Source organism: Poromitra crassiceps, assembly GCF_964638095.1.
Source record: "Poromitra crassiceps genome assembly, chromosome: 6".
Taxonomy (NCBI): Eukaryota; Metazoa; Chordata; class Actinopteri; order Beryciformes; family Melamphaidae; genus Poromitra; species Poromitra crassiceps.
In genome coordinates, this window is record NC_139627.1 from 12813114 (window position 1) to 12835429 (window position 22316).

At 43.3% G+C, this 22316-nt stretch overlaps 1 protein-coding gene across 1 annotated transcript; it reads left to right on the forward strand.

Annotated features, from left to right (window-relative positions):
• Window positions 1-293: 293 nt before the first annotated feature.
• On the forward strand, window positions 294-16790 carry slc26a1 (solute carrier family 26 member 1; the record flags this gene model as incomplete). The annotated part of the gene is made up of 7 exons (XM_083638736.1): window positions 294-692; window positions 8960-9160; window positions 11688-11934; window positions 12150-12381; window positions 12466-12649; window positions 12822-13109; window positions 16071-16790. The coding sequence occupies 7 exons, from the start codon at window positions 294-296 to the stop codon at window positions 16647-16649; spliced, it is 2130 nt and encodes a 709-aa protein (XP_083494862.1). The 3' UTR covers window positions 16650-16790.
• Window positions 16791-22316: the final 5526 nt, after the last annotated feature.

The window sequence follows — 22316 nt, forward strand, 5'->3', positions numbered from 1 at the left end:
GCCACGGACCCCTGGGGGTCCCCGGACCCCCATTTGAGAACTACTGCTTTACAGTTCCTTTCTAACGACTAACTGCCATTCACTGTGTGTGTGTTTGTTTCTCTCCCTGTCTTGCCTTTTCCCCTCTCCCTCCCCTGTCTTTTCTTTCCGTTTCTCTGCGATCTCCCAGGAGAACAGCTGACCGCCTCCTCCCCGACCCCACCTCCACTCTCTCACCTCGCTGCCTTCCCTGCCTCCTCCCCGACCCCACCTCCACTCTCTCACCTCGCTGCCTTCCCTGCCTCCTCAAGGCAATGGAGGACGCCGCCAAGGACGCAGAAACCCTGCCGCCTCTCCTGGAGCGCCGCGTCCGCCAGCGTCAACCGCCGATTTCTGCCCTGAAATGGAAGCTGAAGCAGGGGGTGACGTGCTCCGTGCCCCGAGTCCGAGCCACCTTAACCGGGTTCTTCCCTGTGGTGCGCTGGCTACCCAAATACAAGCTGCGGGAGTACGTGTGGGGCGATGTGATGTCCGGGCTGATCGTGGGGATCATCTTGGTGCCGCAGGCCATCGCCTACTGCCTGCTGGCTGGAGTGGAGCCCATCTACGGCCTGTACACCTCGTTCTTCGCCAACATCATCTACTTCTTCATGGGGACGTCCAGACACGTTTCAGTGGGAATCTTCAGCCTCATGAGCCTCATGGTCGGCCAGGTAATTCTTCGGTGGGGAGAGGGAAAGTTTGTAAGCAATGGTTGATAATAATTAATAATTAATTAATAATAATTCATTAATAATTTTGTCCAACTGTGATAATAAAGCTGTTTCTGGTTCAAACAGATTGAAGTCTGCAGATTCTCATAGATACACAATTTTGTCGTCATATTACCAGAAATTAATTAATTACATTTTTGATAACCTATTAATATTTAAATTATACTATTTTATTTGTTGACTGGTTTGCTCAGGAGTCACTGGAAAACAACATTATATAGGCTAGCCTATACGATAGTATCGGACGAATCAGCGTGACGTCACTGCCACCCAAAAATCCGTAAACCCGCGTTAGTTAATGAGTATGAGTTGTGCCAAACAAACGTTAATATCTCAAAACGTATACATGACATCGCTCATTTTTTGACATTCTGAGTGAGCGCAGAATTCGCTCAAGAGTTTGATGTATAATATATGCAGCATGTCGTGTTAAAGTTGTGTGAACTGTCCCAGTTTTTAAATTGTAAACACGGTCAGCCGGCTAGAGTCAGACGCTCAAACTCAGGCTCCATAGGGTTCCATTGCCGTTGCCACCCAGTGACGCGGTTTGTTTACCAAAATGCTGCTCGGCTGATCCCTCGTATAGCCTATATATATTATATATATATATATATATATAGCCTATTCAAATTGATTGAGTTGATATTGTAGCTCCATAATATTCATTTTTTTTACATTTGATTCTGGCGATTGGGTTGCTTCATAATCGGGACATTAAACTATCCCATGTGCTTTTTGCTGGGTCGGGTGTCCAAAAATAATCTATTTTATAGCTCCATAGAGTGCGTTTACATGCACACCAATAAACTGTTTATTAGCGGATTTCTGAGTTACCTGATTATTCAAATGGTCATGTAAACAGCATAAACCGATAAGCTTTATCCGTTTATGGTCATAAACGGGTTATGAATAAACCGATAAACACACCTAGGTTTCTGGGCAATAATCGGTCTTCTCTCTGCATGTATACACCTTAACCGGGTTTCTTTCGGGTTTATATATCTGCGCATGTACGACTTGCAGGAGAGAGAAGCACAGGAGCGCGTGAGAGGCAGGGAGAGACGCGCTGCACTCACTGGCCCCTCGGCTCTCCTCCCGGTTCTCTCACCGGCATGCCGGTCTCTCCCCCGGCCACAGCGCACCACAGCCGGCTTGGCGAGATGACGGTGAGCACGGAGCCCCTGGCTGAGCGGAGCGGGGAGCTCTGCTCTCTCTTCCCGCACAGAGCCGGTGTCCCTGTAACGGCACCGCTGCTGCACTGCACTATGTTGAAATGTGGACATTCTACAGGAGGGGACGAATATTTGTCTCGGATTGCAAATAGAATGACGTAGCCTACAGACAACAGAGTCGTTCAAAACACAACACACACATAACGTTAAAATCCGTGACAAATTCTGTCCGTTTTCTGACAGGTAGGCTACAGTATTTCAATTCAACACACGTTGTGGGTCATAAACATTTGACGTGCTTAAGTCACCTCACCTGCCTGCCTCTGTGCTCGGTAAAGTTGGAAATATTATTGACAGATGCACTTCCAAAGCGACGCCTATTCCAATTTTAGTAAAGTAGACGAGATACACAACCTAATTTTCACCTAAACCATCCTCTGCGCTGGACAAATAAATTAGGAAAATGTGATTTTGCATTTTGCAACTATATTCTGTTGTTTTATTGCGGAATTACTGCCGCCTTTCTGGAGAGAAATCCGACTACCGTAAATTCCGCACTATAAGCCGCACCGGAGTATAAGCCGCACCTGCAAAGTTGACTGTTTTTTACATATATAAGCCGCACCGGACTATAAGCCGCGGGTGTTTTAATGTTTTTTTTTTTTTTTTTTTTTTTTTTTTTATTATTACCATATGTAAGGGTTCATGCACAGAGGGGATTGTCGGGAAAGAGATGGCTGTTTGAGGAAGCTCCCATTTATTAACATTTCAACAAAACAACATAACACAACACCACCTGTGTTGTGTTATGTTATGTTATGTTATGTTGTTAAAAGAGGGCAAGAGAGGAAATTAAAACAGAAGTGGATTTATAGTTAGAAAGAGTGCTAAAAAAGAGAGATTTTTTTTTTTTTTTTTTTTTTTGGGAAAAAAATCCATAGATAAGCCGCACCGTTATATAAGCCGCAGGGGCCAAAAAAGGCCAAAAAACGGGAAAAAAGCTGCGGCTTATAGTCCGGAATTTACGGTAATTGACTGAATCATGTAAACCCGGGTTTCTCCTATTGTCGGATTTTTAAAGTGCATGTAAACGCAGAAATCAGATTATTGCCATAAACTGATTATTCACAGTTATCAGTTTATTGTGTGCATGTAAACGCACTCATAGTCACGTTTAAGTGTTGAAGCTTTTTACACGGATCTGCTTGCAGATGCTGGCTGGTTGGTGCTTCTGTGACTCCGTTCCCAGCTTGGAAGCAGGCGCCCATACCGTCCATGTTAAAATAATCGCAAAATACCCAACCAAAACTTACTAAAATAAATGAATGTCTTCCTTTAATGTCGATACAAAGGATCACTGGGTCAGAATGTTGAAACACGCATTTCAAAACTCAATATTTGCAAAGATTGTCGTCTCCTCTTTCTCAAACCGGAAACCAGGAAACCAGTGCAGCGCGGATTGCAATACAAAATATTCTGAAATGTTGCCCACAAACGAATTCCAGAGCATCCAGAGTCATTCGTGTCGACATTAAACTCGGATATAAACGTTTGTTTGTAACTTTTGGCTTATTTCTGGCGGATTAACACCTTGATTGCCAGCGACGAGTGTAGTCGTCAAACACAATCCAGCTGTTCACTGCCAGCGACGAGTTGACTCGTCAAAAAAATCGATTTTTTTTTTTTGACGGTGGGATGTGCATCGAACCCTTTTACATCTCTTATATAGGTATTGGACGTGTACAACGTGTACAACCCATTCCACCGACCCACTAAGTGGTGACAGTGCTTTCCTGACTAGAGGAAGGCAAGCAAAAAGCAGTGTGACTGAAGCCATTCTCATGAAGGTGGATTGGCGAAGGCGCTTTCATTTCGCGCTGATTGCTGGCGGTGCGGGATTGCAGATTTGCATAGTGGATTGCGGGTGGGACACACTTTGAAACACGCAGCATAAATATGACCAGAATCGCAAAAGCTTCATCAAAGCCCTCAACCAAAACTCCAAGAAGCGAGCGAGTCTAACCAGACTTCCTCAAAGAGCGGCCGCACAGACAGGCTCACACCCGCACAGCAGCAGCAAAGCAAACTGGTGACAAGCGGGGACTGCCCCCTAGTCCGACACCAAATTGGAAACAAATCCCATTCTAAAAGGCTTTTAGAATGGGATTTTCAACCCATTCTTTTTTGTTTCTTTTTCGCTATAATTTAGAGTAATTTAATTTCTATTCAGAAATTTATTTGAGAGGTCGAGAGTATGAGAAAGTGCATTTGCAAAGGTAGGAAAGTGCTTGTGACATGGCGCTGCAGCCAAAAAGAACGCCCACAGGAGGGAGGAGTTGAGCAGAGGGAAGTTTACTGCTGTTATGGAGGAAATTACTGTTCAAAACTATTGTTTAGGTCTTACTGATGCCAAAAATGAATGGTTAAAGTGACAGTTCTATCGAATTTCACAAAAAGCCGTTTATCTCTGAATATTTTTTCTGACGCTAAAACCATGCTGTATTCAACTGCTAATGCTTACATAACTACTAACTCTACAAACTAACTCTTTTAGACAGAGAAAGTACACATTCTATTAGTACTTTTGAGATATTGTATGTTCACAAACTCCAAGCAGAAAATAATCCTCGGCTCTTGTAAAATGAGCCACAATCCTCAAAAAACGGCTTGGCAGAAGCTACCTACAGCAAGAAAAAAACGGCTGGCAGTCAATGTGTTAATAGCGATTTCCTTCTGCCCCTGGAAAATCTCTGTTTCGAGGGTTAGTAAGCCCTCCCCCTTCACCCTCGGTCTGCAGCAAAAAGGAATTGGGACAGCACTAGCACTTCACGTGAACGCCCAAAACGGAGGGTTAAGGGGTAAGTGGTTAGTTAAGTTAAGTTAGTTAAGTTAAGTTAAGTTAAGTTAAGGGGTAAGTGGTAGGGCCAAGGGGGGAATTGGGATTGGGCCTTAGGGTCTCTCTGGACCCCACGGCGTAACTTACTTGACCTTTGCGTCACCCCGACCAGGTGCGTCCGTGTTGGTTCCATAATACGCCCGAGGTGCCACGGTTTGTTTAACAGGGCATCCCTGGGCGTAGCAAATTTGCGCACAAGGGTACCCGGTGCATCCCATTCGGTGCACATTGGGCTGATTTCCGGTTTATCGGTCCGGCTCGGTGTACGAGCTTAAAGTCGAGCTGAACCCAAAAATGGCTTTTCTTTTCTTTTAGTTCAAATACCTGGGTATGCAGTGCACCTATTTAATAATGTATGCCAAAAACAAATCACAAAAATCTAATTTCTTTAGTTTTTCATACTTTTCACATCAAAAGTTCATTTTTCAAGATTTCATTGATAACAGTAATTTACAGTTTGCTGACGTCACCTAGTACTATCAGATTTCTACCCCATTTCAACCAATCATATCACGACATGGCAGCTGTAATTTTCTCTTCCAAATGAAGGGGAAAATGGCGCCTAGTGCCTGTCATCTGGCAGAATTTCTAGCCCATAAACGAACTAACTAACTTGAGCAATTATGCAAACTAAATCAAACGGTAATGTCTAAGAATGCAAAGAAATGTAACTGGCTCGTTAAAAGTCGCATTCCAGGAATATTATTTAATGCAATAGCGATATTGGCGCGCGCCTCGCCGCCTCACAGAGAGCCTGGTCGTCAGGGGTCGCCCCTCGGAGATTCCAGGCCGACGTGCTGCACTCTCCGCTCGGCAACACGAAGGCAGCTGGCTGCCTGCGGCTCGCTGAGCTCCACTCAGCCACTAACCTCGCGTCAGTCAGCAGGCTCTTCCCGAGGGGAGCGCCACAACACGCTGAATCCCACTCGATTTGGAGGCGGAACACGCCAGGATTGGCCAAAGCCCAATCCAGTCCCCAGAATTGTCAAATAAAGTCATCGACATGATACTATGACCCGCCTCTCAACTTGTCATCACGATTGTTTTGTCAGACAAATTATGTTTTCAGTCTGAAACGGACTCAGACGCTCGTGACGAACGGGTTCAGCTCGACTTTAAACCGGGTTGATTTTTTGCAAACCGACTAGGGATGCACCGATATGAAAATTTTGGCCGATGCCGATAACCGATATTAAGATTGCTGTTATGACCGATAACCGATATTTACCGATGTCGATATGATCTGTATAAAAACACATTTCTATGATGATAAAAAAAATGACATACTGAAAAACACATGTAAACACTAAATTTGAAAAAGTAATTTCTTTATTTCAAAAACATTTGTAAAAGCCCATAAATCATAGATTTACTGCATTATTTCATCTCAATGTGAAGAATTTGGCTTATACCGATAACCGATATTAACATTGCAACATCGGACCGATACCGATATGTTAAAAAATGACTAACATCGGCCGATACCGATATGACTGCCGATATATCGTGCATCCCTAAAACCGACTGAACCAACATTTGTCATTATGTCTGCCACTCAGCTGGGCTCTGGTCAGCAGTTGGGTGTGCGGTTGTTTAAGCAGTGCTGTGTAGGGTTGTTTGATGTCATCAAAATACCCATCGTGATTGTTTTACAGTGAAACATCGTTTTGGACGATGGCATCGTCATTGACGGGTGGGGGTTGGGGGAATAATTCATTATTTATTAAGTCGCTGCATTGCTGTAATGCCATTTGGCTAGCCGCTGCAATGCGTTCACGTTAACAACAGGACAGCTGAGCCTCGAGCTCAACATGATACCAGCGGGCTTGGATAGTAGGGCTGTGGCGATTCACTTATCTCCCGATTCGATACTATCACGATTCTTGGGTGCCGATTCGATTTATATTGCGATTCTTAAGTATTGCGATTCTACGATTATTGCGATTCGATATTACGATTTATTTCGATTTTTGTTTATTTTTTTCTTTTCTTTTTTCAGTTTGTTTGCTTTTTTACACTAGATTAGAACATGGGAAAAGTTGAATCATACACTAGAGACTGTATATTATATATCATGAGTAGGGCTGGGCGATATAGTTAAAAACAGGGGCGGACTGGGATCATAATTCAGGCCGGGCATTAGATACCAAGCAGGCCAGGCCGATATGGGCCAACGCGCGTGAAATTTGGGCCGTTTGAAGCCAGATTTGGGCCGTTTGAAGTCCAATTTTACAATGAGATGCACCCACTTTAACCCTGAAGTGTAATTATTACTTCAGACTAACTAATAAAGTAATAAAACCACTAGTAAACCAGTAGGCGGCGCCTGGCCTGCTGTTCAGTGAGTGGCCTGACTGCAAGCACCCAAAAAAAAAAAAAAATTTTTTTTTTTTTTTTTAAATTTGCGATTATCGATTCTGGAATAAAAGATCGATCCAAAAATCGTGACATTAAAAATCGCGATACTTAGGTGAATCGATTTTTTCCCCCACCCCTATTGGATAGGCTATTAGCCTCTGCTCTGTGCTACAGCACAGAGCCAGGTGACTGAAGTGGGCAGTGGCTGTCACTACCAGCTATTTGAACGGCGCAAAACAAATAACAAAGATCCTCACCAACAACGTGTGTGTGTTGAATTTAACTAGCTGGCAGAAAACTGACTGAATTACTGGCTGATATAACGTTAGATTCATGTGGGCTTTTGAACCTAATGTAATGAGAGAGAGTTTAGGAGGAATGGCTAGAGACACACAGCTGCTGTATCTATGGAGCGACTCCAACTTTCACTTTGGAAACAGGCAAGTTAAATTCACAGTTGAAGACTTGTACGGTACTCACTTTGGGTTGAAAACAGGAAAGAACGTGAAGTCTCTTCTTTGTCTTAAAAGGTTTTCACAACAACACAGCCGACTCCTCACGTGCAGGGGACGCCCCGGTGACAATTAAACAAGCGCACCCAGTTCAGAGAAGCAGTGGAGCTGAGGAGGAGGAGGGGGAGGGAGGCTTCCCTGAACTGATCTGGGTGCGCTTGTTTAATGCCACCGGGGCGTCCCCCGCGTGTCACAGTAAGTGGATTTGGCCTGTTTTATTATTAAAACGGCACAATTTTAATTCGAACAGATAATTAATTATGATGATCCGATGTAGAAGGCTCAGAGGTCGATGGGGGCTCGGCCCATCACGATGGTCGATGCCATCATTCATCGTGCCAACCCTAGTGCTGTGTGGTTGTGTGAACTCTGAACTGTGACGAGCATTATTAAATAAATACACTTCCACGTGTTCATGCAAAATGTATTTCCAAAAAGCACTCATTCAAAATAGTATATTATCCATAACTGGGAATGTGTGCGAGCAAAGGAAACGGAATCTAGCAACAGGAAACTAGCACGCTAACAGATACAGACAGGCTAGTCACAATTAGCTAATCGCAATTTTGAAAGCAACGTAACTTGTCCATGCATGTTTCACTAACATCGTGGCGTTTTTAGAGATCGTTTGTTACATGAATAGCCACAACTATGGGCAGCTGGGGATTTGCCCTACCACTGGAGTCATTTCATCCATGAGCTATAGACGGTTTTAACTTGACAACAAAAACATCCTAAATTGAACCCCAGCTCACTTCCTGTTGCAGTGTTTGCTATGGACAGGAAAAGAAAAAAAAAGAGAAGCAGAGCAGGACTGACGGTTCTGTGAAAACCGTCTATAGGAGCGGCTGCCCTGCTGGTCAATTGGTAAAATTAGGTATACCGTTTCGGTGTGATTTTTGGTATAATATCGAACTGGTGTAAAAAAAACTCTAATCGGCCCAACTCGATGCGTGACAGAGCGATGGTATAAGTGGGCAGAGTGAGAACAGAACTCTATGCGTGACAGAGCGATGGTATAAGTGGGCAGAGTGAGAACAGGCTTCCATACAAATTCAGAAAACAGAATACTTCCGTCGTCTGCTAGAAAAAATCTCATCACTTTCAATCTAAGTCATTTACAGAAACACAAGATCTCAAGTCAAGACTTTAGAAACCTTTTCAAGTCATCAAAGGTCAGAGTCGAGTCCCGAGTCACCAGAACCCAAGTCAAGCCACCTCTCAAGTCTTCTCTTGCTTTGCTTTCTGATGCTTTCTAATTGCCTTCAGGTGGTTGATAAGGAGGTGTATCTGGCAGGTTTTGACCCTAATGAAGACTCTGCTGCCAAATCAGCGGGTCGTCTTATCCTCAACGGGACGGATGGAACCAACCTGACGGGCGGGATGGAGCTGATGGGCCTGCCGTGTGGCAAGGAGTGCTACGCCATCAGCATAGCAGCTGCTCTCACCTTCCTGGCTGGCATCTACCAGGTGAAGCATCAGTTAAACTCAGCTTCCCATTTTAATTAAGCAAGCGAATAGTAAACATGTTAAACATGTGATGTATATTGTAGATCCACCCTTGGGTTAGTCCCATTCATTGGCAATGCCGCCCCCTAGTAGCACAAAGTCAACGTTACAGTGTTACTAACGGAGGGACAATAATTTCTTAAAACCTACGTATTTAAACACACTACTATTTTGCCCTCTTTCCTTTTGTCCGTTTTTAATTTTCAGCTAAACAAACTCTAAAAAGCCTCGCTCATGAACCAAACAAGCTAATGACAAAATTATTACTTTTCAGTATTAGGGATGATGATGATTATTATTATTATTATTATAATTAGTAGTAGTAGTAGTAGTAGTAGTAGTAGTAGCGGTAGTAGTAGTAGTAGTAGTAGTAGTAGTATTAGTTTGTCCTTGGTTTTTTCTGTATGTACCATTTTTTGTCTGTTTTATTTCTGTATACTGCTCTTTTGTCTTTGTGTAGCACTTTGTACCTCTGGTGTTAATATATACATAAAACGTTACATACTTAACTCATTCACCGCCAATGACGTCTTTGACGTGTTATCAGCAATGGCCTTCCCCGCCAAGGACGTGTTTGACGTGTTTTTGTTTTTATTGGTGCAGCGCCTGCAGCAAACACTTGCCCAGCCTGTCACACAGACACAGGTCCCTGCCTTCAAAGGGTAGCCGACAGCACGCGATCAAACACATACCGCAGCTGTTGTTTTGAAATTGAGCTAGAGGAAAAGCAGAGAACGGGTAACGCTTCCTTGTGCAGAGAGGAGAAACGCCATTGAAACGCCGAGCTGGAGTCGCCTTCCTCTGTGCCAGCCAGGAGAAAACGGGAGAAAGTAATCAAGAGATGTGTTTGATCATCGGAGGAATGAGGAAATGATCGATCAGTTTGCGAGGGCGGTGAGGACGTGTTGAATAGCCGAGGGGAAAACGGGAACGATCATAGATATGACAGGGAGACATGGACGAGGACGGTGTACCAGAACAAATCAAAATAAACACAGGAACAGCTAGGCAGCAGCGGGCAGAAGGCACTCACAGCAGCCCGCTGTCCTTCTCAAGAGCTCGTTCATGAAATCGCTGGGCTGCGTGCCCTCCAGTGTTGCTCCTGGCCAATCCCAGCGCCACAGGGCGTGGTTATTGCTTATCCTATGTTGGGTTAGAAATCTAAAAGGGGGATCGTGTGTGTGTGTGTGTGTGTGTGTGTCTGTCTGTCTGTCTGTCTGTCTGTCTGTCGGTGTGTCTGTCTGTCTGTCTGTCTGTCTGTCTGCACACTCACACCGAGTAAACTGTATTGTTGAATGTAAAAAAAAAGCACTTCATGTGTGTATATATATATATATATATATATTTTTTTTTTTTTTTGTCATTTGTGTCCTAACGAATAATATTTACATGTCTGATGTCAATACAGTTCAAAATAAAAGAATTGAGAGTGAGTTATGCCTGAGATTGTGCCCTTTTACAAAAATGCTTTTTTCTCCCTTTTCTCTTCCCAGACAGGCTTTTTTGGTGAACATGGGGTGTATAAAAAGGGTTATAAGTAGAGTACAGAACATGCTAAAAGCTAACTTTCTTTTTGGGGGTGAAAGTAGAGACTTAGATCTTCATTTCGAGGTATTGGACATCACTGTAGTCCTAGTACAGAATTTACTGTGGGTCTTGAAAGATGACCAAACATTATGGAAATACTTGGCCTGTGCCAAAAATGCCAGTCAGATATTGGCAGTGAATGAGTTAATACAGTGTTTTACTCTTTAGCATGGTGATATTATATCTTCACTACACATTTCTGTGTAGTGAAGATATACTGCTACTCTAATTAGCTAACTTAGGAGACAAGTTCTATCAATTTTGATGCAATTTCTACTTTGCTAAAAAAAAAAGTTGTTATGTTCCTTTAATCAGTCCCTCCAGGATTTTGCTTTTTTGTTTGTTTTTGTGATGAAAAAAAAACACTTGATTTTGCAGTGCCTTTTCTTCAAAATTGCTATGCTTTTTTCCCCTTTTAAAATTGCAGGAACTGGCAAAAATTGCAAGTTGAGGAGGAAAAATAAGATTGCAACTTTTATCAAAAATGTCAATGGAATTTTCAAAGTTATATGTTTTTTTGCGGGGGGGGGGGGGGGGGGAATTGCAGGAACTGGCAAAAAATTGCAAGTTTAGAAACCTGCCATCTTTTGCGGAGAAATCGCGAAAGATGCGAAATATGCGAAGATTGGTTGAATTTGCATTAATTATTGTGATCGCAAAATCACAATTTCCTGGAGGTACTGTTTAACCTAAAAGTAAAATACATTTTGCATGTTTATTAAAACTGGCACTTGCATTAGGAGTCGAGTGAAATATAGCGTGTTAAAAACACCCAAGTCTCATCCTCTAACCCTCTGTCTTTTCCTTTCTACTCTTTCTACTTTTTTTAATCTCCTCTTCCTCCTCCCCAGATCTTGATGGCAGTGTTCAGGCTGTTTAATCTCCTCTTCCTCCTCCCCAGATCTTGATGGCAGTGTTCAGGCTGGGCTTCGTCTCGGTCTACCTCTCTGGTCCCATGCTGGATGGTTTCGCCACCGGAGCCTCGTTCACCATCCTGACTGTTCAGGCTAAATACCTCCTGGGTCTGAAGATCCCCCGGCACCAGGGCTACGGCACTGTCGTCGTCACGTGGATCAACATCTTCGCCAACATCCACAACACCAACATCTGTGACCTCATCACCAGCGCCATCTGTATCTCCATCCTAGGTAAATACATATGTAAAGGAAAAACCCACCTCTTATACTGTTATTTGTACAGCTCTTCCCCAGTCCACATCTTGAGATATATTGTTTTGATTTCTGATGTTTCTTGACACCCTTGATTACACTGAAACAAATGTGTAATGTTTTGTGGTTTGTTTGTTTGTTTGTTTTTCCTTTTTTTTTTAAATATGGAATACACCTTGAATTTTGCATTGCAGTGGCAGGGAAGGAGATCCAAGATCGCTATAAGGATCGTCTGAAGATCCCTGTGCCTACTGAGCTGGTAGTCGTAGCCGGAGCGACGCTGGCCAGCCATTTTGGAGAGCTGAACAGCCATTATGGCTCCAGTGTTTCCGGGCACATCCCCACAGGGTTCATCCCCCCCAAGGTGCCTCGCTTTGACCTGATGCCACGAGTGGCGCTGGATGCCATCCCTCTGGCTGTCATCAGGTACTGTGTGACCATCTTAACACTGTGTGTGTTTGTGTCTATGAGGTCAAAGACTGCTGCAATAAAGTTCTGTTTTATCTTTAGTTTTGCCTTCACAGTGTCTCTGTCAGAGATGTTTGCTAAGAAGAATGGCTACACGGTGCGGCCCAACCAGGAGATGCTGGCCATCGGTTTCTGTAACATCATCCCCTCCTTCTTCCACTGCTTCACCACCAGTGCAGCGCTGGCTAAAACCATGGTGAAGGACTCCACAGGCTGCCAGACACAGGTGACATGTATATACTGTATATATATATATATATATATATATATATATATATATATATATATATATAAATATATATATATATATAATATATGTGTGTGTGCGTGTGAGGTTTCTGACCAAATTTCAATCAGGAAGGCCGCCATATTCTCTCTCTTCTCTCCCTCTCTCTCAGGTGTCAAGTCTGATCAGCGCTCTGGTGGTCCTCCTCGTCCTGCTCTTCTTCGCCCCTTACTTCTACGCCCTGCAGAAGTGCGTCCTGGCCTGCATTATAATCGTCAGCCTGCGGGGGGCGCTCAGGAAGTTCCGGGACGTTCCAGCCAAGTGGCGCGCCAGCCGCACCGACACCGTGGTTTGGCTTGTCGCCATGGCAGCCACGGCTCTGATCAGTGTGGAGTTGGGCCTCCTGGTCGGAATGGTTTTTTCCATGCTGTGCGTGATCTGTCAGACCCAGAACCCTAAGGTGAGTGATCTGTCAGACCCAGAACCCTAAGGTGAGTGATCTGTCAGACCCAGAACCCTAAGGTGAGTGATCTGTCAGACCCAGAACCCTAAGGTGAGTGATCTGTCAGACCCAGAACCCTAAGGTGAGTGATCTGTCAGACCCAGAACCCTAAGGTGAGTGATCTGTCAGACCCAGAACCCTAAGGTGAGTGATCTGTCAGACCCAGAACCCTAAGGTGAGTGAAAGACAAATGAACGGTTAAAGTCGGACGGAAGGGATTTCAAGTTGTGATGCACGATGGTATCGGCACCATGAAGGCTTTATAATGAAATATTGGCACCGGCCCGAAACAAACATTTCTGCCGATATGACAGGCCGATAAAATGATACTTTAACTCATTGAGTGCCAATGACGACAGTTGTCATCAATTCGAATACTAACGTAGAGTGCCAAAGACGACGATTGTCGTTGCGTTTTTTTTTGACGGTGGGACGTGGATCAAAGCCAGATCCATCTCCTGTAAAATTTTGGGGCATGTTGAATGTGTGTAACCTATTTTACCGACCCATTAGGTGGCGACAGTGCTCTCCAGATTAGAGGAAGGTCCGAAAACAGCAGGAAAAACGCCCGTGATCAAAGAGAAACCGCTCATGCTGCAGCCAGAGCCATATAGATGGCTCTGACTTGCAGCTGATGTTACCTGCGAACATCAGTCAATCCGCGCACACAACTGAGCTCCTCTGCCTCTGTCTGTCTGTCTGCATAGTTTCTTCACACGATTAGCCGCCAGAAAGGCAGCACCCGACGCCGAAGGGCCAAACCTTTCCCTGCAGTGTGGTTTGGCATTTCCTTGTCGCGCTGGGAGCCGCCCGGCACACAAAAACGAAGCGCTCCGAAAATAGACTGGGTGCGTGAGGCTGTGTAGTGTGGGGAGGAGTTTGCAGCTGAGGGGGGGAGAGGGGGGTGGGGCACGCAGGCACCACACAACTGCACCACGTCACTACATCAGAAAATATTATCTTCAGACTCAGTGAATGTGCTTGAAATGCTGCATTTCACAAAAGGCGGAATAACTCAGCTTCTAATTTGAAAAGTGTCTTTTTGCTCAAAACAGCCTATCTTCTCCGGCTCATAACTAAAGAACGGAAAATGGGATCAATAAACTTTTTTTTGCAGATGATAGAAGAGAGTCTCATCGTTCTTTGTGCGTGTTCGGTGTTTACATAGTAATATCACACAATATTCTGTGGGCCTCGAGAAATCACTGAAAACGCTCTGAAACTCTGGCACTGGGAGCGTCCGTTCTCCAAAAGTGGCTGGCACTCAATGAGTTAATTATGCCCAAATGCTCCATGCTTGACTAAATGCTAAGTGCTTGACACCATGTCTCCAGCCCGGGTTGGGTTAGCATTGTATTTATGTCTGGATCTGCCACTGGGCCATCACGATAGGAGTAGGCAGAATAGGCTAATGTGTTTATTCAGGAGAGACTTGATGTTCTTGAAATTAGGTGGGGGGAAAACGTGCGCAGCATCGGCAATCGCCCAATAAGTTGGAACATATCGTCAAAAAAATCCAATATCACGCATCCCTAATTTCAAGGCATTCATTGAAAATTCTGACATCAGGATAAATCAGAGCAAATCTTTCAGAAACAACAGTGTAACATCAAGCTACCATCTCATCTAATGTTCAACCCAGATGGGTTTTTGAAGGCTGATATCCATCATGCTATAGAGAGCCAAAGTCAAACGTCACTTCCTGCTTTCTCCCTGTACCAGCGCTGCGAAAAATATGAATGGCGGTGGACGGAGAATAAGGTTACTTTTTTGACCCTGTTTGAATTGGGCCACGGGGTGCCAATGGTAATTTTGTCAATTTAAAACAAAACTTTGCATGTCAAGAAAGTCACAGTTTGTGGTGCGCAAACTTCGCCAGCCGGGGAATGCATTAGTCTATAATAACGCATTTAAATCTTGCCGGTTATTTAATGAGCGTGGGTTTAGTCCCCATTTCAAGCAAAGCAATGACAAAGATAGAGAGAGAATACAGATCAGTGCCGGCCCGTCAGTGCAGCATGTTCAGAGGTTCTTTTTCTCATAGTTTTTCATCTCCACGACACATACCGTGACATCCCTAGTTAAGCTTCTATAAGTGACAGTGTGTGTTTGTAGGGGAGATGTGTGCACTGAGAGTGGAACGAGAACCAGATTTAGCCTAGGCCCCGCCCCCAGCTCCAAGGTCTGACTGCACAGAGACACAGCGTAGAAAGAGAGAGAGGGGGAATGTGTGCACGCACGCGCACACATACACACTCACAGTCACACGTGCGCACGCACACACACACACACACACACACACAGTCACACGTGCGCACGCACACACACACACACACACACACACACACACAGTCACACGCGCTCACGCACACACAGTTTAAGAAACGTCTGGAATGTTATGGAGAGAGCGGCTCAGAAAAGCTTTGTACAAGGAAGTGAGAGTGGAGACAGAAGGCACCAAGGAGCTGGTGAGGAACGCACACGCAACACACACACAGGTGCACGTACGTACGCACGGACAGATGGATGCCTGCACGGACGGGCAGATTCTCATGACCAAAAAAAACAAAACAAGGATTCAGTCTTTCCACCCAAAATACATACAGTATAAGTCTAACTCGACACTGAAACCAGACTGATGACATGCCTTTATGTTTATCAGCAGCAGTATTGAATAGGTCTACATTACTGCCAAATTAATCACAAAAATCATATAGCAATCAAATCAATAATAAAAAATATCCAAAGGAGACAACATTTCATTGCATGTTTTACAAACTGGTTTGTGCAGCCGTGGTCATGAAGGAGCTTCCTATCAGCAGGGGAAGAAATTGACTTCCTGACATCTGTCTGTCCCATACATCTCCAAACCAATGTGTGAATCTATCCCTAATCTAATCTAATCTAATCTCATGCCAGGTGTCTCTCCTGGGCCGGGCCAGTGATACCGAGCTTTACGAGGACATGGAGGAGTACAAGAACCTCACGGCGCCTCCTAGAGTCCAGGTGTTCCGCTTCCAGTCTCCTCTGTACTACGCCAACAAGGACTCCTTCCTCAGGTCCCTCTACAAAGCTGTTGGGGTGGAGCCTTTCCTGGAGCTGACCCACAGGAGAAAGGTGGAGAAGAAGGCCAAAGACATGGCCGCTAAGATGGCCAAGGCCGGAGCCAACAAAAACAATGCAGAAGTCATTATAGGACTTGTCCAAAGACAGCTGGACTTCCACACGATCGTTCTAGACTGCTCCGCCATTCCCTTCATAGACTCCACAGGCACTGCCACCCTTACAGGGCTGCTCAAGGACTATAGAGCCGTGGGGGTGAGCGTGCTCCTCGCCTGCTGCAACGCCTCCGTCGTCCACGCCCTGAGGGGCGGAGCCTTCTTTGGGGAGAACGACAGAGAGATGGGCAGCTTGTTGTTTCACACGGTGCACGCTGCAGTTCTCCATGCAAACAGCAGGGCGGCAGCAGAGCACACATCCGATGACTCTGTGGTGTAGAGGGGAGCTGGAAAAGGAGGCGGGAGAAGACTGAACGGTGGATATAGTCAGTGTAGTGCAATGAACTGTGGGAAATCTCACTAGTAAAGTCTGCAGCTACTGTAGCGTAGAGCGCCCCCTAGAGGCCCGAGTGATTGTGACCGTGCACTTCCACCAGTAGCCTACTGTGACACCATCACTCCCAATTATAGCTACTAATTTGATGAAAAGGACTGGTAATCAAAGTTTATTATACCAACATTTATATTTTTCATATTCAAATGTAGTAATTCTTCCATTCAGATGACACCAGAAACTTTGCTCTAGCTTTAAAACAGCCCGCTACAGCAATTTGATGGGGTACATCACCCAAATATGTGATATTAATCAGATTAGTATTGCTGGATGTGCAGTGTGCATCCTGGATATAGTTAGTTACAATAGCGTTAAATCAAATGCTAACGTTAAACAGTATGTGGATGGACAATGCCAATGCCATTAGCGCCATGTTCTGGGAAGTACAGTAAAATAAAAAAACAGATCTGGGTGGTCTACTCTAACCTAACCAAAAATGTCCGCCTTGTTTTGTTTTGTTTTTTACCCAGGGGCCACACTGAGTTAGGTCGGGGGCCGCCAGTTGCCCACCCCTGGTTTAGGGCATTCTCACTGCGAAATCAGCAAGTGCTTAAAGGGCTCTGATGTGAACATGTGGACCCTTCCGTGATGGTTCAGGTGCTCAACCATAACAAGTAAAAAAATAAATATATATATATATATATATATATGTATATGTATATGTATATGTGTGTGTGTGTGTGTGTGTGTGTGTGTGTGTGTGTGTGTGTGTATATGTATATATATACACAGTACACACACACATATACACACACACACACACACAGTGTCTTCTCACTGTTTTGGTGCTCCCAAAATGTATTTGGTTTGAAACGTGATTGAATAAACTGATGACAGTGGTCATGTGGTGCCAATGTGACCGGTTGAAATGTTTCACTGTCACTGTCATCGACGAGGGAAATAGTGGGCAGGCATTGCCTCTGGTGAATCACTGTTTTTTCCTTGTTGTGTTTCGCACCCCCCTGCTGGGGCCAAATGGGAATCATTCAAATAAGTTTCAAGTCCAGGAGGAGGCTAATGTTTCACCTGTGTAATCATTCAAAAAAGATATGTTGAGTCTCACAAGAACTATTTGCATCCAAAAGAAATGCGGAGATGGCCATTTCTGTTTGTGAATGTCAAGGGATCCCTTAAAATATTCATACATTTCATTTGTCAGAGATTTATTTCCATAGATTACTTTGACTTGGAATCATGATGACATGAATGATGACTGACACAATGCATTCAACATCAAAACGCTGCCTTAACTGATACTTGAATGACGCCAATATGTTTTTATTCAGCTTGTGTCTGTGATGGTGTTGTTGAGTTAACAGACTGATTACTGATTATTATGTGGAGGGAATATCCATTAACTATAGATGTTACATTTATTTTGTCCCAGGAAGGGACATTAACAAGTAGCACACATTAACTAACACTTACTGGCCGGCCATATTACAGAAACTTCCTATCTTAAAGTTCAGATAGGAAACTTCTAGATAGGATTTTTCCTGATTTCGTGTTACAGAAGCAAATCCTAACTAACTTTAGGAATCCTATCTTATCTTACTAAATCCTATATTATGTTAAATACTCAATCCAACATCGGTTATCAACTTTTAGGTCTGTAACCATAGCAACCGACACAAGTTTTCTCAACTGGTGTAGCTATATTACTGTGAATAATAACCTACAATAGAGGCATCTCATACACATAAGAGGGCAAAACATGTGTTTTATCATGCCATATAGCTTCAAGTAGCGACGGTTAAACTAGCTCCAATAAACTTGCAAAATGTAGGAGTTAAAATATAGTATAGCCTCTGAGTGAATAAAGATGAAGGCTACATTTTCGTCATTGACTGCATTGCTAACTTTGCTAGCTACTTGATGTTCTGTGCTACCTAGCTTACCTAAGGTTGCCTTTGTTGTGTTAGCTGTTGTTAGCTAGCAAGCAAACTTAAAGTTATTGATGTTTCTTTGTCTGCTCAGATAGGCTATAGTTGCTGTTCAGTTTGGATAATTTGTTGAATCAGTGTCCAAACTATTTGTTTGTGGTGTTAAAGCTCAAAGAAACTCAGAATCAAAGTAGTCCATTCTACGGTAGGCTACATGATATAGGCTAGCTATACTAAGGCATTTGTTGAGCGTTGACAAGTTAGGACAGCCTAACAGTTATCCTAAAGTTAGGACAGCATTTCTAAGATTTGGGGAAGTTAGGATGCTTCTGTAATACACGTTTCCTATCATAGATTAGGATAAGAACATTGACTTAGGAACTGTTAATCTGTAATGGCTATTTTCCTAAATCAGGCCCTAACTCTAATTACCATGGTTACGAAACAGTTAAGATAGGATTTGCAAGTCAGGAAGTTTATGGCCCCTGGACATTAACAGGTAGCACATCATTAACTAACACTTACTGGACATGGTTATTTCCTTCAGTAAGTAACTAGAGACTCCTTTCTAAACCCAACAAAGATGTATTTGCTGGTGCATATGAGATAAATGGGATCAAAGTCTGTCAATGCATTATTTTGATAATTAACACACAAAAAGACAAACGTCAAATAGCAAACTCCTCTATTCAACAGCTCAGTGAGTCGGACTTTTCTCTGTAAGACTTTGGAAGCTAACAATCTTTTGTCAAGTCTTTGCAATTTGCATGGATTATCATATGGAAAGATCACAACACATCATTTACTTTCTCATGGCTGTTACTCTCTCCTCCACTTTGACTCTTGTACTTGATACTGTTGCCCTACCTACAGTACTGTACCTTGTACTATTTTAAAGGGACCTGTGTTTTTGTAGTATTTTACAGTATTTTAGAGATGATTCTATAATGTTTGATTTTTCTTTAGATTGATTTTGATAAATCAACCTAATAAATGAACGAATTAATGGATTATGATCGTATTTGAAATGATTTCAGTTGATTGAATTAAATAAAATGATCAACATCAGAAATTGCCTTTGGAAATTAAGTTCATCCCCTTCAGTTAATTGTAAGTAAATCTGTATTCATATAACATTCATATAAATTTATGAAATGAAAAAGACATGTACACAATACACCTTCCACAGCAAAAGGGGCAAAAACCACATCAAAAAGAAATGTGACAAACCTCAACAGAAAGCTAGCATACTGTACACTGGGTACAGAGTACAGAGCTGCACATTATTTTCTGGATGTACCAGATGAGTTTTGAGACGTTTTAAAACGCACTGTAACTGTAACCAGAGGGCAGGAAACTAACTTGCCTTCTTCCTAAGGTTCACTAGGTGTTTTAGAATTGAGGTAGAGCGCACAACTCCTTGTAAGAAAAACAGACCGGGTGCCTGGATAATGAATAACAATGAAAAAGGAGAGCCGGCACTCACGGTAGGCTAATTGAAAAACAGCCTTTTATTGGGCAGTGAAAAAATTGGACGTTTCGGCTTCAAGCCTTTGTTGACAAAGGCTTGAAGCCGAAACGTCCAATTTTTTCACTGCCCAATAAAAGGCTGTTTTTCAATTAGCCTACCGTGAGTGCCGGCTCTCCTTTTTCACTAGGTGTTTTACCAGTCAACTCCATGTTTAAAACAACCAGACATCCTCCAATTATCTCCAAAGTGTCTGATAGAGACGACAACGTCAGCAGTTTGACCCGGGTCCAGGAAACGCTGTGTCACCAGACCCGGGTCCAGGAAACGCTGTGTCACCAGACACCCTTACACACAAATAAGCATTAGGCCATGAGGTGATCTGATGCTATATTATTTTCCAACATACCTAATTACCGTGTTTTCAAAGCCAATGGGAAAATGATTGTTTGTTGCAGCAGGGGCAAAGCGATTTTGGACGACAAATCAAAAAAGATGTTATAGGTTAGATTTCAAATTACGTTCTGTTGGTTATACTTTATGGACCAATGTTGATAGTCAACACCAAGTGATTATAATGTCACTAAGATGTCTGTTGTTTCATGTGATACTCATATTAATTGTGTGAAACCTCTAGGTTATTTACTCGGTGCTAGAGTTTCTTAGGGTTGGGGTTAAGGTTTAAAAATGGCATCAGGTTAGCCTATAGGTTACAGTCTGTGTGCAGATGCACCAAACCGGCAAGTGGCACTTTGTTGAGCATCTACTTTTTAGTATTTTTTTTATATTCTTCAGTTCTTATTGTTGTAATCTTTATATAAGGTAAATCTCAATTGAGATTAAAAATCTCTTGAAGGAGAGACCAGCCCAAGAGTGCAGCACATGGAGGACAAACTGTACAGAAATGTTGCTTATTTGAAACACATAACAAGAACACGTAGGTCAAAAGAATGGCTTCATGAAAAGTGGCTATAAACATTTGTATCTGATGGAGCCAGTGTCATGATGATAGGGGGGGGAAGTCAGGAGTGGCAACCAGGTTGACCTTGAGTTTCCCAAAGCTTTTTGTGAGGCACTGTATGAACCATAGACTTGAACTAGCTATGTCAGATCAGCTAAACTGCTAATCACTTTAAAGCTTTCATGCAGAAGCTACATTCTCTGTACAGTATTTCAAACAAAAATGAGCATGATTGCATAGATGCAGCAGCTGAAGTAGGTTCACAACTTCTTTGCGTCGGCTGGGTGTGGGTGGCCAGTGGCTTTCGGACTGTCGGTGCTGTTTGGACATCACTGGGAGCTCTTGTGCAGTACGTTAAGAATGCTTGCTCTGATGAGAGGAGGTCCCACAAAGAGAAGCAAATGTGAGGTTTATTCATTATAATTTATTATATTATATTTCTTATATATTATATTATATAGGCTATTTCTTATATATTGTAATTTCTTACTTCTTACTCTAACTGAAAATGCCTGATCTTTCTACAGTGTTCAGTTGTTGCACACGCACGCACGCACGCAAACACATACACACACACACACACACACACACACACACACACACACACACACACACACACACACACACACACACACACACAGACATACACACACACACACGCACACACACACACACACACACACACACACACACACAAAATCTTCAAAATCCCATCTTCTACTTATTAACTCTACTAATGTGCTGAGAGTAAATGCTTTGTCTGCCAGGATGTCAATGTTTAAAAGTCAGTTAATTATATAAAGAGGAGAAGTCACAAAGCACCAACTTCTAATCTGTGCTTCCTTTATGATGTTGCCTCACTGCAGTGAAACTGAATGAAAGTGATCAGGCTCAGATCATATAGCATGTTTGGGTTCCAAATAATAGCCTATTGACAGAATCTGATCTGATGCACCAGATATGGTGAAAGATGTGAGTCAGAAAGCTGCATTCCAGCAGTTTCTGTTTTTACTCAGACAAACAAATAAATCCCCGTTCCCTTCGAACTGATGAAAACAGCAGCTGGGTTAGCTTCATAACTCGATGAATGGTTATAGTGAGTGCTCGCTGCCCTCCAGTGGTGAGAGAGAGTAACTGCAGCACTGATTTTGTTAAACAATTTTAGACTGTTGCAGCCTGCAACAGTGACAGAGCAGGTCTGAGAGCAGGTCACGTGGAGGCTGGGTTTACCCAGGCTAGGC